We start from the raw sequence: 17,363 nt of genomic DNA on the forward strand, positions 1-17,363 counted from the left end.
TTGATCTGACATCCCGTATGGACACCACAATGACCATCTAGGAAATCTTATCACTACTCCTCCTGAATGGATGGTCCTATCAGCATTAAGTTTTCATGAAAAAAAAATGTTTGCTGTCTAGTTGGTGCTAAATAAAAATGATTGAAGTCTGACATTCAATATGGCCACAATGGCAACCAACATAAAATTCTTGATATCACAACTCTACTTGAACAAAACACATGGGGTATTCACCAGAAGATATCTGATGATGTCCTGTTGTTCTTAAATGAAAATGGAGCTGATGAGACATCCAATATGGTCACCACAGCAGACATCTTTAAAATCTTGTTATTTGTTATTGTCTCTCATTAGGTGGCACTCTAGTTTCGCATTTTGCATAGGTTAGAATTTTAGAGAGAAAGAATTTCCCCAGGTTTACTCACTGGTTATACTGGCTACTTAAAAAAGACCTTGTATATCTTAGTTGTTGTTCAAAGAACCTTTAATTCTCTTTATTTTGGTGTATGATTGATGTAATATGGGTTATAGAGTATACACCTTGGCCTTACTCCAGATGTGCATCTTTCAAAAACTGCTAGCTCTTCTTGGTCATTTTCACTTTCTTGACTTCAGGGGTAAATTGTTAAAAAAAGAGCCAATAACACTTTTTTACATTTTATATATGTATGTAGTAATTCATCCATTGCACTTTCAGAAGCTGGTATTGTCTAGTTTGGCAATATTAATTTTTCCTATTTTAATAGGTGCTAATGATAGTGTACTTTAGACTAATTCAGTCTTATTTTTTTAGCATAAGGGAAGATCCATTTTAGTTACAAGTGTGCTTAGATCATGTACAATTTCCATAAGAACAAAATCCAAAGAAATGTCAGCCACATTACATCAAAGTAGCAGTGAGGTATGCCATCATTCTCTCCACTATGCGTGCTTCAAATGCAAACAACTTCACCTTACATACATCACTCTTTCAAAAGTACATAACTGGTGAGCACCCCCTTAAGGGAAGATCATAGCTTGAAATTATTGTTATCTCTACTCTTCTCAAAATGTTTGGCTATGTCAACATGGAGTTTTCAGCAGTAGACTACTTGTGATACTTTGTTGGTCCTAAATGAATGCGTGATTATTATGACATGGGATTTTTACCAAAAGACTTCTTATGATGTCTACTTTGTCCTAGATGAAAACAGCATCAAGTTGATACTGAGTATATGTACCACAGCAGCTAATTTGAAAATTATTTCACTGCTGAAGAATATCAGAGATGGTTTCAACACTCAACAGTTAAAAGGAAGAAACAATCTTATCTTCAGTGCCTGGAAATTCTTTTATGTCTAGTAGAGTATCCTCCTCGTCGAGGGACTCTTGTTATTCTACTTATCTAAGGATTTATACAGTGACAAAGTAACAATAGAGAAAGTCACTTTCTGTATGAAATAATACTGCTTATATATAAACTTGAAATAGTCCTTGAAAACTCTCTGAAATCTCCTTTACAAAAAGACCTACCAGGGCTTTACAAACTGCATGATGTATGTAAAACTTAAACAGTGTACATGCCATCAAGATATTTTGACTCTGATGGAAAGTCAGTGGATAAATATTAAGTCAAATGGAAAGTTAATGGAAAAGCAAAGTCCTGAAAATATGCAGCAAACTAAAAATCGGATCAATGCACAACACATGGTCAGGGCATTTGAAACGTCATGCTTCATACATCCCCTTCAGTCATATCTGTCATATAGTAAAGACAAAATTAAGTTTCCTTAAGGAGAACTGACAGGTATGGGTAAAAATCCAAGGTTAAAGATCCCCGGCCAAGTCATCCCAAAGACTTACAAAAATGGTACTAACAGCTGCCTTGCTTGGCACTCAGCATTAAGAGGTTAGTGTTGGAACTGGTCGGCCTGGTGTCAAGATAATGTGACTGGGTGGGACATCATGCTACATGTCTGCGGCATGATGCCCCTAAGGAAGACACCACTGTAAACTGTCACGCAGCAGACATTGTAGTGATATGACTGAAAAATTGTTAAAGCTACGTTAAAAATCCAAATCGCACACACTCACACACATGCTTTGTACATCCTCTTCAGTTATATCTGTCGTATAGTAAAGACAAAATTAAGTTTTCTTAAGGAGAACTGACAGGTATAGGTAAAAATCCAAAGTTAAAGATTGTACTATAGATGAAAACCACCTAGTGGTGTAAATGAAAATAACAGAATATATTTACTTGTTTTATAGTGAACTGATTCTTTTGTTAATATCACTAATGTGTTTTGATTACAGGATCAGACTGTGCAGATGATGTCAATGAATGTTTGCAAAATCCTAACCCTTGTCAGAATGGAGGATATTGTACAAATTCTATTGGAGATTATAATTGCTCATGTACTTATGGATACACAGGCAAAAACTGTGATCAACCTAATTGTACTGCTGTGAACTGTAACAATGGCACTTGCAAAGTAACGAGTAACAAATGGGCCTGTGTATGTCAGGAATACTATGAAGGTAAGCAGAGTTCTTTCCCTTTAGTTGGCTGTGGAAATGCTTGTTGGTTGATGTGTATGTATGTATGTGTGTATGTGTATATATATATATATATATATATATATATATATATATATATATATATATATATATATATATATATATATATATATATATATATATATTGTACAGTTCTGACACTTATGTGAGTGCAGTATTAGATGAAATGGAGCATAGACAATCCATAAGGCTGAAAGCCAGAATTATTACACACATCAAAATGCCATAATTGTTTGAGCATATTTTTAACATGTTAATGTAAAAGTAAATTGTGAAGTTTTAACAAAAGCTAATTTGGTAGAAAAAAATTAAATGGAAGTTAATGGTTTTTTTGCATTTATGTTTTATTGTATTGTATTATGTCTGTAGTTGTGAATAGTTGACATAATGTAAAATGTAATTTGTGATTCAGTTTGAGTGTCTGCATCTGCCTGTAAAAAATATTTTGTACTGTAAGTCATGTTTTATGACTTGATATTTTTAGCTCTACTGGTTATCAACCAAAAGAGTTGATGTGATGGTCTCTTGTCTATCGAATATCATTCATCCATCTGTTACATGTTACTTAATTTAACTCCTCCAAAGAATCTTGGAAAATTGCCTTGAAACTTTCCACACACATTTCAGCCTATTGTCTATTTCAGGCATGTAGAGCTTCCACACATTTCAGCCTATTGTCTATTTCAGGCATGTAGAGCTTCCACACATTTCAGCCTATTGTTTAGTTCAGTCATGTAGAGCTTCCACACATTTCAGCCTATTGTCTAGTTCAAGCATGCTGAGCTTCCACACATTTCAGCCTATGGTCTAGTTCAGGCATTCTGAGCTTCCTCCAGTTGCAGGCCAGATAAGGAATTTTTAAAGCCACACCTTATGATGTAAATAGATGGATCAGTTGATGTCACAGGCAGATCCAGCCTGTGGGACACACTTCAAACATGCCTGGTCTAGATGGTCCTAAATAAAAATGGTGCTGCTCAGACATCCAATATAACTGACACAGTTGTCTTGTTGAAAATTTTGCTACCACTCCTGAATGGATAGTTATATAAGCATGAGGCTTTCATTAAAATACTTTTTATGATATCTAGTTGGTCCTAAATGAAGATGAACTGATCTAACATGCAGTATGGCTGCCAGATCTTGTTATTGCTACTTCTGATGAATGGATGGTGATATCCCCAAGAGATTTCACTCAAAACCTTCTTATGATATTTATTTTGTCCTAAATGAAGATAGTTTTGATCTAATGTCCAGTATGGCCACTATGGCAGCCATCTTGAAAATCTTGTTATTGCTTCTCCTGAATGGATGGTCATCATTTCACTAAAAGACTTCTTATTATATCTGGTTGATTCTAATTGAAATTTGTGCTGCTTGGATATCCAATATGATTGCCACAGTGGCCATCTTGAAAATCTTGTTATTGCTACTCCTGAATGGATGGTCATCATTTCACTAAAAGACTTATTATATCTGGTTGATCCTAATTGAAATCTGAGTTTCTTGGATATCCAATATGATTGCCACAGTGGCCATCTTGAAAATCTTTTTACTGCTACTGCTGCTGATTGGATGGTCATTATTTCACTAAAAGACTTCTTGTTATATCTGGTTGGTCCTAATTGAAATGTATGCTGCTTGGACATCGAATACGAGTGCCACAGTGGCCATCTTGAGAATCTTTTTATTGCTACTACTGCTGAATGGATGGTCACGTCAGTATGGGGTTTGCAATAAAGGACTTCATATGATGTCTAGTTGGTCATAAATGAATTTTGTGTTGATCTGTCATGCAGTATGGCTACCAAAGCTGCCATCTTGAATTGTTTGTTTTCACTACTTCACCCAAGTGATTATCAGCATGGCATTTTCACTAAAGACTTGTTATGATGTCTGCTTTGACCTAAATTGAAAATGATGTTGACCTGACAGCCAATCGGGCAGCCATCCCTAAAACCTAGATATAGCTACTCCTCCTAAATGAATGCTTATATCAGTATGGTGTTTTCATTAAAAGACTTATTTTCAATTTGTATCTGATTCTAAATAATAATGGTGCTGATCTGATACAAACTGTAGTCACCACAGCAGCAATCTTGAAAATTTTGTTATTTCATTTCCTGAATGGGAAGTTACATCCTGAGATATTATCTCTACTGAACTCCAATTGGTTGGCTATATCAACATGGGGATTTCACCAGGAGACTTCTTATAATACCTAGTTGGTCCTAAATTAAAATGGTGCCAGTTTCAAGTTAAAAGGAAGATATGGTTTTTTTCTTGAATTCCTGGAAAATCCCCTTGCCAATAGAGTAGCAATCCCTTCATTTGACTCTTGTATGAAAGTTTGATTTTCTTTCCCAAACGTTTCTTGACGAACATGACAATCTATTATGTAATGAGCATATTCATACATTATCTTAGTGTCTCCAGTTAATTGGAAGTACCAGCAGAACACTGATTTGACAGATTTTGTGTTACCAGTATTTGTTTTCTGTTTAAGTTTGCATATGAACCAAACATATTTCTTTGGTATAAAAAATATAGTTATTGTATGACAGATTTCCCCTGCTGAGCTGTTGAATAGAGATAATATTTCAAGATGTGACTTTCCATTAAGAAAAAAATAACACAAGATTTAACTCTTCAACTACAGCTGCTGTAGTGTTTCATTGTTCTGCCTGATGCTGGGGTCACTGCTGCAGCTGATTTGTCAGATGACTGTAAAAGCCTGATGCTGCTGTAACCAAATGATAAAATTTTAGCTGATGATTTGGTGATATAGGCCACTTATTGATGATATAGAGATATGGGCCAGTTGATGATTTGGGGATATAGGTCATTTATTGATGATATAGAGATATGAGCCAGTTGTTGATGATATAGAGATATGGGCCAGTTGTTGATGATATAGAGATATGGGCCAGTTGTTGATGATGTAAAGATATAGGCCAGTTGTTGATGATATAGAGATATGGGCCAGTTGTTGATGATGTAGAGATATAGGCCAGTTGTTTATGATATAGAGATATGGGCCAGTTGTTGATGATATAGAGATATGGGCCAGTTGTTGATGATGTAGAGATATAGGCCAGTTGTTGATAAAAAGAAATGGGTCAGTTGTTGATGATATAGAGATATGGGCCAGTTGTTGATGATATAGAGATATGGGCCAATTATTGATGATATAGAGATATGGGCCAATTATTGATGATATAGAGATATGGGGCAGTTGTTGATGATATAGAGAAATGTGCCAGTGTTTGGTGATATAGATATATGGGCCAGTTTTTTGTTGATATAGAGATATGGGCCAGTTGTTGATGATATAGAGATATGGGCCAATTCTTGATGATATAGAGATGTGGGCCAGTTGTTGATGATATAGAGATATGGGCCAGTTGTTGATGACTTGGGGATTATGGACCAATTGCATACATATATGACAGATATAGCTACTTTTGACTATGTGATTCTTTATCCCACTGACTTTTCACAAGATTGATAAAGTCCATGAACTGAACACATAACACACTATAGCTAACTGTAATTTGTCTGTCATTATTTTATACAAAGATTTGCACACATAATTATTTACAAGTGTTTAATTGGTCATTATGTTCTACTAGTTCTTAAGTTACTGTTGGTGATATTTTCAAAGCATTTATTTATTTTATACAAAGACAAAACATCTCACTGCACATTATGGACATCTCATGTGCACTGCCTGCACATTATGGACACCTCATGCACACTGCCTGCACATTATGGATACCTCATGCACACTGCCTGCACATTGCGGACACCTCATGTACACTGCCTGGCACATTATAGACACCTCATGCACACTGCCTGGCACATTATGGACACCTCATGCACACTACCTGCACATTATGGACACCTCATGCACACTGCCTGGCACATTATGGACACCTCATGCACACTGCCTGCTCTTTCTGCCTCTTTTCTTTTAAACATTGTTAGTCTTCTCTTTTATACATTTTGCTCCATAGAGAATATGGCTGTCATATCCACACTGTGCAGTCTTCATAATCTGATTGCATCTCAATTTCTGGAAGACTGGACAAAGATGATAATTCATTGTCATTGCCAACACTTTCTAAATCAATATCATCAATATCATTCTCTAGAAAGCCTGAAAACTACAATCCTGAATCACTGGCAAATACCGTTGTTTTTACTGTCAACAACTGCATGCATTAACTATCACATTACAGAATTCCAGAAAATCTACACATCTAGTAGGCATATTTATTATATGGCATCTTCCACAGCAAGAACCATCATTTGTAAACTTTATTTTGATTGGCTACATGTCATTGTCCTTTTTCTGGCTATTATTGATGAATTGGATCATTTGAAACATGAACATATGAATCAGATCTATCTGTCACCGAGGTCTAACACATAAATGACACACAGATATATCTGCTGTGGTGGATAGCAGTACTTATTTACAAGCAGATTTATCAGTGACTGCAGAGGTAATGCACATTTATACAGCAGATATACAAATCATTGGTAGAGAAAGAGTTACCTCCCTTTTCCTGAGTAGTGCTTTGTGGTTAATCAAGATAATTACTGATGCATGAACTATGCAACGCAGGATGTCACTCCAAAGTTACTCAAAAGCGGTCACTTTCATGCAGTAAAATCTGGATTGTTTGTGATAACAGATTTTCACACAAATTTATAAGAAAATGATTTTACAAAATAAATACAAAAATAACACTAATCTGTTTGCCACAGCTTAGTATGTCTACTTTAATATCGAAATGAACAGTCCTTTAATGCTATGTCACAGCAGGTGGGTGGGTGCTTACACTTGTAGGTAGGTGGTTTCACAATACATCAGCACACTACTAGTCATACAGTGCCAAATAAAAGCTCAGATTTATATTGTGGATATAACAGATTGCAAAACAGTCAGTAGTTTAAAAGAAAGGGTCAAGATTTCTTTTGTCTAAGTCTATTTTCTGCAGAATAATGCTTACAGTGTCTAGTGGATAATGCTTACAGTGTCTAGTGGATAATGCTTACAGTGTCTAGTGGAGACCAGTGAAATTAGAGGTGAACTATGTAAATGTTTATTTCACTGGAAAATAAATGTCTTTCAGCGATGCAGTATAAAGTTTTGTCAGAACAAGTCTCATCTGATGGATATGATATGACAGGAAATGGTTAATCGTGTGATCAGACCTTAAAAACTTAATAATAAATACAATTTTGACCTTTCGGCAGTGATGCTTCTAGGGCATGGTCACATGATTTTTACAAAATTTGTATGAATTTGTGTACTTGGCAAGCGGTAAAGCATAAGAACTTGCGTTTCCTCCTCTCCCTCATTGTTGTTCTACACCCCTTATTTTTGTGACAGCGTAGAAGGAATCCCTCCTTATAAAATTCTTGGAGAATCTCTCTTGTGGTATGTGTTAAACATCTAAATCTTTGGAACGGACTAAATCGGTATTTATTACACAGATACTTGTGAAGTGCACATAATAATAATAATAATAATGAGGACTTTGTACAATGCCTAATCTTTAGAAGCTCTAAGTGCTTTACAACATTAGACAACACCTATAACATTTTTAAAAAAAACATATGTAATGATATTACAGAAAAAAAACACCATGAAATTAGAAAACATAAAAAGCATGCTGAAAATATTTAAGGTAGGAAACATTATTAGGTCTTTAAGTTTGTTCTTGCAGTCAGAATAAGTGAGTTTTAAGAGCACTTTGAATTTGATAACTGCGTCTTTGTGTCTAAGTTCAGTGGGCAATTCATTCCACGTTGCTGGGACCTGCTATGACTTTTTGTTTTCATAATGGGAATAATGAGTATACGATTGTCAGAAGAGGAGCATAAGTATCTTGCTGGTGTGTACACATGGGTGAGGTCGGATAGGTATGTTGGACTGGAGTCAGTCAGTAAAACGTAGCACAGAGAACAAATTTTGTTTTTGATTCTGGATCAAATGGATAGCCATTTTAGAATACAGAGTAGAGGGAGGTGTGCTCTAATCGTGGTACTCTAAATATGACCCAAGCAGCTGTGTTTTGAACTTTTTGAAGTTTGTGGAGTAGATAGTGAGATGAACCAGAAAGAATTGAGTTACAGTAGTCCAGTCTTGAAAGTACTAATGAACACACAAGTGTTTTAGTGGCATCAAATGAAAGATATTTGTGAATGGAGCTGATGTGTCTCAGCTCAAGATATGCAGCCTTGCATATGTTCATGACATGTTGGTACAGTGTGAGTGTACTGTTCAGAGTAACACATAGGTTTCATAATGACTGTGTGAAATTAATATTGTTGTTGCTGATATTTATTGTTTGAGGTAAAGGATGTGAATGAGAAAGTCTTTGTGTTGTGATCAGAATGGCCTGTTTTATCATCATTCATCTGCAGCTTGTTACATATCATCCATGATTTCACATCAGAAATGCACCTCTCTACACCTTGGATGGTAGCATCAACTTCAGTTGGGTGCCTAGATTTGTATATTTGGGTGTCAGCTTGCAATTGGTGAGAAACTGGATGATGATCTATGATGCTTGAGAGTGACTGAGTGTATAGAATGAAGAGAACAGATCCAAGAACAGACCCCTGTGGAACACCACAACATAGATTAACTGGGCTGGAGTGTATTCCATTGGCAGCCACAATTTGTGTCCTGTTGACCAAGTAGGACTTCAACCACATTAAGGCTGTATCATGAATGCCAAATACATGCTGGAGATCCTGAAGTAATATATCATGGTCAGTTGTGTCATAAGCAGCAGACAAATCAAGGAAGGTGAGGACTGTAATCTTTCTGCTATCCAAAGCAGAGAGAATGTCATTAACTACTTAAGAGTAGTTTCAGTACATTGGCAAGGGCGATATGCAGATTGTACATTGCTAAAGAGACCGTTTGAATTGAGATGAGATAAAAGCTGGGTAAGAACAACCTTTTCTAAGATTTTTTATATGAATGGGAGATTAGAAACTGGGCAGTAGTTCTTTAAATCATTATGGTCTAGTGTTGGTTTCTTCAGCAGAGGCTTTACAATGGCAGTTTTTAAAAATGATGGGAATTCCCCAGATAATAGAGAGGTACTAATAACATCACATAACAATCACTAGTTGAAATGTCAGCAGTAGTATGAAGAAAAGCAGAGTTATTCCCCTTATATTGATGGTACATGTTAAAAGTCCATTTGTGGGCCACATCTAGCTATTTTGTAATCAGTGAAAAATAACAATATGAAGGTAGACAGAATTATTCCCATTAGTATGAAATATTTCTATATTATGCATTTAGAAAAGGAAAACAAGAAAACCCAAACTGCCACAGTTGATTTTTGCATCAAACATGTCACCCAAATAAACAAGAATTAACAACTAGTACTGATAATGTTGGCAATCTGCAAATTCATATTTGTTTCCATTTTTTATATTTATGTTACTTAGCTATCATGTCATAGACATTTAAGTGGACCACACAAAAAGTCGTTATATGGTTCTAAAATAATTATTAAAAGTTGATATGTAAACGTATAGTTTTGAGTATTTCTGAATCTTTCCATTGGGGCTAGTCATGTTTATCTGACTAAGACTTATTTCCCCTTGACCATATAATGGGTAATATGACCAACCTGTAAATCTTGTAGTATGTAGGGGGTTTCAGTTACTTTTTACTCATACCTTCACACAAGGATAACATGTTAAATCCTATATCCTCACACATGTATAACAGATAAATCCTAACTCACACACAAGGATAACACATTAAACCCTATACACACACACAAGGATAACTGGTGAAGCCCTACAGATGCACTGTAGAAATAATTGCCACATGTACCTTCCATAGCTATGGTGGATATAAAAGATTTGATTCTCATTGCAATATTGGTTGTATAAATGAAGATTTAGTTGTTATTATCAGGTAATGTAAACTCATCAGACATGGCTCAACTGGTGCATGTAAACAAGGAATTAACAAAAGAATAAGTCCAACATTACAGGTGTGAGATAATCATCCTTGTTTGTTTTCTTTTCAAGCAATTAAACAATCCTTCTATATGCTACTTTGGACAACAAACCTTCATATTTTTTGCTGGTTTTAATGGCACTCTTAATTAAATTATTGGCTAGACGGTGCCAAGGAAATGGAACATAAGTGCTTTTACAATGGGCACACTTAGGTAGCCAGTCCAGGCTGGTCACGGTAAGTATTAAATCCACAACCCTTGAATTACAAATCAGTTTCTCTACCAACTTAGCTGTAACCATGGGTCCCACACTGGAGTGATCCATATAGACTTGTTTTTTATAGAGACAAATTTTCTTTGGGTAGATTGAAAGAATAAAGGAAGATAGTGGTTGTAGTTTTGTGGGTTTAATGCCATTTTTCAGCACCTGATAGGTTATACATGGCAGCCAGTATATATGATGGAAGAAGAACATGAAAAGGACATCAAACCCACTGGAAGCTGCTGGTATACTTGCCAACATACACTGGCCAAGCCGAGACTTGAACCTGGGTGAGATGTAAGTGATGTGTAAAGGCAAGACACTCATCCATCCTGGGTTCCATAAAGGGAGATAGTCTGAGATAGATTGAAGGAAGGAATGAAGGATAGATAAAGATTGATACACATGTATTGATAGCTAGATTACACCAAATTTTGACCCATGGTTTTGATGCTGTAAAGCCAGGATTGTACTAATGTGCTGTTAAATGTACATACATACAGACAGATAGACAAACAGACAGACTTGGATGTTAACAATTTGATGTTATTTTCAGTAAAGTGTGTGTTGGTTAAGCTAAAGTCATACTGCACTGAAATCTGTTTTCCATCTGAAAGATAGGATTTAAAGTACTGTGGAAGCCTTTTTCTTTTGGTCAAAACCAGCAAAGTATGGCTTGAAAATTTTAATGTTAAAAAACTAGGACATGTAAGATTACATAGTTGATTTTGTTTACTGCTGTCAAGGGGTTGTGGTGAATCAGGAGAGCATCTGACTGATCATAATCGAAGGTTTGCCATTTGGTTACCCATTGAGACCAGCCCTGCTCAGCTGCCTCAGTAGGAAAGACTCTTTACTTCCATTTTCTCCGGGACCGCTCTGGTGGCCTCATGGTTAGAGCATCTGCCTCGGATGCAGGAGGTCGTGGGTTCAATCCCTGGCTGAGTCATACCAAAGACTTACAAAAATGGTACTAACAGTTGCCTCACTTGGCGCTCAGCATTAAGAGGTTAGTGTTAGGACAGGTTGGCCTGGTGTCAGGATAATGTGACCGGGTGGGACATCATGCTACATGTCTGCAGCATGATGCCCCAGTGCTAGACATCACAAAAAACTGCCACACTGCAGACATCATAGCAATATAACTGATTTTTTTTAAAGCTACGTTAAAATTCCAAATAACACACACACACACACAAACATTTCCTCTGGACTGCTCCCCTGGCCTAAGTGGTTTGAGTGTCTGCCTCAGATGTGGAAGGCTGTGGGTTTGAACCCCGGCCTAGTCATATCAAAGACTTCTAAAAATGGTACTAGCAGTTGCTTTGCTTGATGCTCAGCAGTAAGTGGTTAATGATAGGACTGGGTGGGGCATGATGCTAAATGTATGTGGCATGATGCCCAAGTGCTAGACATCACTACAAACTGCCACACTGCAGACACAGATACTTATGTCAAAAGATATAATGATTGTTATGGAAAACATATATGTATTTTGTTGATTTCATTTATTGAGCTTAATTGGTTTGATATTAATTAGCTCATTATTATTAAACTGATTCATTTAACAATGATTGTAAATGACTGTATTAATATGTGATATTGATATACTGTTTATCGGTATATGAATCCAGCTTGATATATACCCACAAGGTAATCTTTCATACAAGCAGCATAAGAGACAAATGCCATCTTAACACGACCAGCGTTTATTGACAAATCATAAAAGAGGTTGTTGTTGACCCACAGTAAGCTACTGGCATTAGCTTTCTCACATACCCAATTTAATAAAACACAAGACTGAAACCCACATGGATAGAGTTAAGATGGCTGTGATCAGAAAAGACAATGATCGCTGTAGACCACATGACCAGGTCCTGTGCCACTGATATAGAGAGAAGCAATTATAATGGCTGCTCATTGATTGCTATTTATACATAATTAATATAAACAATTAAAATGGAGCCAACATGCAAAATGGCACATGTACTCATTATAGACAGGTAGAGAAAAGAAACCTCCCATTGGTTTAATATTGGTTTCATTGTTTTTGTTATTCCATTACTGCAACATATATATAGTTACCTAGACAGTCTTCAAAAAAATCCAAGAAAAAAGATTCCAGAGCTTCATATATATAGAAGCCTGTGGGCAAAACAGTGACTTGCCTTTAATGATAAGCTGTCTAGTACCTGAGAGTGCCTACCTGTAATTATCTACTAGTATACTTGAGCCTCAGGTAATGAAAGGTGTTATACAGATAAGCCTCATATATATGTAAGTCTACATCAAACATTGTGCAGGTTACTGGTATATTTGAGTGGACAGTGTTACTTTTTGTGAAGCTTTTGAAGAGGACAAAAGAAAAAAGTGAAATAATGTAGTATTGACTTGACAATATATGAGTGTATTTATATATGGCTGTAAGACTGAGCCTTAATTGAAATAAGTTCATGTAAGTAGACATGCATATCTTTTATTGCTCACTGCTGTTTTTTTTCCATCATTTTTGGTTTATATTTTACATTAATTTACAGGTAAATGTGCTGAGTGTAAATAACCATTATCACATGCAGGATAATGTTCTTTTGATTTCATTTTGCAACTTTTGCACCAAGATCATATTTTGCAAACTATTTTTAAGAGATAGTGAGGAGAAAACTAAGAAATTTAAAAGTTCTGAAATTCAATAAACTTGCCTTTTTTTATCATTATTCGCAGGTCACCAAGTTTTTCAATATTGATTAACCTAAAGTATCACATAGAATATCTATATCAATCAGTTGCAAAATGATCTGACCACATGGCCATAGTTAGAATTCATTTTCTCTCTCTTTCTCTCTTTCTCTCTCTCTCAACTGCAAACATTTAGTTATTAATAATTTACCTTCAAAGATGGTTCTTTTGTATGGTGCAAGGACTTCAGATTAGCCTATTGACATCCATAATCTGTGTTGGTGTGGGTGTCAAGTATTGTTTCTACCTCGCATGCCCATGGAACATTTTCTGGGTTTTTGTCTCACAGGGTATTCAGACAGCATGGCACTGGACCAAATGACAATAGTCTTCATATCCTCGACAGAAATGGCAATGAGATCATACAGCCATAGGACAAAATGGCAATATCATATTTTCAAATTGAAACGTTTATAAAAAAAAAAAGTGCATTAAACCATAAAAATTCCATAAATCAGATTGTGTATCAGACTGTTACAGAAAATGGCTTAAAATGTGAATTAAACCAGTTATTAAATATAACTATATATACAAATAAAAAAGTAACCTGTTAATTAGACTCACAGAAAATGGCTTTAAATGTATGTAGGGACAAAAATAGAGGGAACAATATCATCAGTTAAAGCATTGTCCATAATTCTATCAAATAATGCTTTTCTTAATAATTGTAAACAATATAAGTACAAAATTTTTATACACTTTATTTTCCATAAACTTTTATCACCAAACCTGAAAATACAATATCGTCATTTTGTATATGGCCCGATAATCTCATCGCCATCAGGTGAAGACAGTAATTAGTATTTCAAACAATGCATTATGGGGTATTAAATGACCTCAGCACATGGCAATAGTGCCTGCTCTAACAGGTGCAAATACCATAGTCAAGCATGGCATTCAGTTTTCAATTACAGCATTCCATTGTCATGTATGGCATTCCATTGTCAAGTATGGCATTCCATGGTCAAGTAATATTGGCATCACATTGTCACGTATGGCATCCCATTGTCATGTATGGTATTCCATTGTCAGGTATGGTATTCCTTGGTCAAGTATGGCATCTTGTTGTCAGGTATGGCATTCCATTGTCAAGCAGGAAATACATCCTCTCATGAATACTCTGGTGAACATTTTCACCCAGTGGCTGAGTCTTTTCAGTGTAATTTGGCAAACATTTTCACCCATTGGCTGAGTCTTTACAGTGTAATCTGGCAAACATTTTCACCCAGTGGCTGAGTCTTTACAGTGTAATCTGGCAAAAATCTTCACCCATTGGCTGAGTCTTTACAGTGTAATCTGGCAAACATTTTCACCCACTGGCTGAGTCTTTACAGTGTAATCTGGCAAACATTTTCACCCAGTGGCTGAGTCTTTACAGTTTAATCTGGCAAATATTTTCACTCATTGGCTGAGTCTTTACAGTGTAATCTGGCAAACATTTTCACCCAGTGGCCGTGTCTTTACGGTGTAATCTGGCAAACATTTTCACCCAATGACTGAAAGTCTTTACAGAGTAACATGCTTTTCTCCCAGTCTCTGAAAGTCTTTACAGAGTTCTTGTTGTTGGGTTTAACACCATTTTTCAACACACAATAGGCTGTGTATGACAGTCAGTATTAATGGTGGAGGAAGAACCCGGGAAAACCCTGGGAAGAACCACCGACCCATGAGAAGCTACTGGCAAGCTTTCTGACATACCCACATTAGCCAAATCCTAGACTCAGACCCACGCAGACAGAGGTAATTTGGCAGTGATAATGGAGAGTGCTTTAGACCACTCATTAGCCAAATCCTAGACTCAGACCCACGCAGACAGAGGTAATTTGGCAGTGATAATGGAGAGTGCTTTAGACCACTCAGTCACTCAGGGCCACTACTTTACAGAGTAAACTAGCAAACATTTTCACTCAGTGGTTGAAAGTCTTTACTGGTTAATCTAGCAAACAGTTTGACACAGTCAGTATGAGTGTTCCCTGATTGATCTGGAAAAATTTGCATGTAGTATTATTGTCACTAACTGTCTATGTGCAAAAAAATTTCATAAAAGGAGCAGAGATTTTTTTACTTACAAAATCATCATGCGATGCATGCAGTACTGATTATACTTTTTATGTATCATGCAACTATCAAACCAGGCAAGACGTAATACTGATCACTGAAGAAAACTTGACCAAGTCTTGAAAGAATATATGGAGATATCAACATCATTATGAGCAGCAGCCTCAGGCATAATGAATAAACTAAATCAACATCACAATGTTTTCATTGTTGTATTATTCAATACCATTATTTAAAATTTAAATTTCAGGTACAGAGATAAGGTTTCTGCCACCTTTTTTCACAGGGTAAATCATTTCCCTTTGGTGTACTCTATAAATGATAAATTGATTATCAATCAATCAATCTTATGGGCCATGATCATTCAAGTGTGACATACATGATAGATGAATGGCTGTTGGATAGAGGAGTGGAGACACTTAGCAAGTTTACAGCCATAGTGTTTGCTATTTTGAAACAACAGTACCTTGTATCTTTACTATCATCAGGGATGGTTTATAACAATGGGATTGGAAATTGGCTGGTTGAACAGTAAGACCAGAGGCACAGTTTAGTGAATTTGCCCGTAGGCTTAGAAATCGTGCTTATCTTAAGTGAGGAGAATGAAGTAGCTTTAAGGGTGACAGTCTGTTGGAAAGCAATTTATATTTTTTACATTGTCTGTTATACAATGTAATATTTTACTAATAATGGTATCAAAGCAAATATCATTTCACATTCATTCAGATATATTGTAATTTTAGGATCCATAATGGCTGAGATATTGTTGGAAACTTCATTTGCACTGTATTAGGGAATGAGTGAGATTCGATAGATTTTAATGACACATAAGCATTTGTACTTATTATATCCTGCAGGTACTTGAATATACATATATACTGCCCATACAAACTATTACATTGCCATATGAAATCTTACTTCTTCTAATGTACATGTAACTATAAATGAAGTTAAAGTAAATTGCTGATGATGTTGACATAGAATGGAGTAATTGGAAATCAAAACCAAACACACAAAATGTAATCTGAATCAGCTATAGTTAATAGAAATCAAAACCAAACGCACAAAATGTAATCTGAATCAACAATAATTAATGGAAATCAAAACCAAACACAAAGAAATGTAATCTGAATCAACAATAATCAATGGAAATCAAAACTAAACACAATTAAATGTAATCTGAATCAACAATAATTAATGGAAATCAAAACCAAACACACAAAATGTAATCTGAATCAACAATAATTAATGGAAATCAAAACCAAACACAATTAAATGTAATCTGAATCAACAATATTTAATGGAAATGAAAACCAAACACACAAAATGTAATCTGAATCAACAATATTTAATGGAAATCAAAACCAAACACACAAAATGTAATCTGAATCAACAATAATTAATGGAAATCAAAACCAAACACAATTAAATGTAATCTGAATCAACAATATTTAATGGAAATCAAAACCAAACACAAAGAAATGTAATCTGAATCAACAATAATCAATGGAAATCAAAACTAAACACAATTAAATGTAATCTGAATCAACAATAATTAATAGAAATCAAAACCAAACACACAAAATGTAATCTGAATCAACAATAATTAATGGAAATCAAAACCAAACACACAAAATGTAATCTGAATCAACAATAATTAATGGAAATCAAAACCAAACACAAAGAAATGTAATCTGAATCAACTATAATTAATGGAAATCAAAACCAAACACAAAGAAATG

The 17,363-nt window shown here is 35.4% G+C and overlaps 1 protein-coding gene across 4 annotated transcripts in view; it reads left to right on the plus strand.

Annotated features, from left to right (window-relative positions):
• LOC149780039 (protein crumbs-like) overlaps nucleotides 1-17,363 on the plus strand; it is a 237,653-nt gene that overhangs the window by 185,112 nt on the left and 35,178 nt on the right. For all 4 annotated transcript variants that reach the window (XR_016414989.1, XM_089936792.1, XM_089936793.1 and 1 more), the window contains one exon: nucleotides 2,296-2,520. Coding sequence is in view for 3 of the 4 variants with exons in the window: in XM_089936792.1 (XP_089792918.1) it covers nucleotides 2,296-2,520 (225 nt within the window). In the remaining variant the exon portion in view is untranslated. The remainder of the gene's footprint in view (nucleotides 1-2,295; nucleotides 2,521-17,363) is intronic.

The sequence above is a fragment of the Sinohyriopsis cumingii genome, chromosome 16 (assembly GCF_028554795.1).
Source record: "Sinohyriopsis cumingii isolate HCF-2022 chromosome 16, ASM2855479v2, whole genome shotgun sequence".
Lineage (NCBI taxonomy): Eukaryota > Metazoa > Mollusca > Bivalvia > Unionida > Unionidae > Sinohyriopsis > Sinohyriopsis cumingii.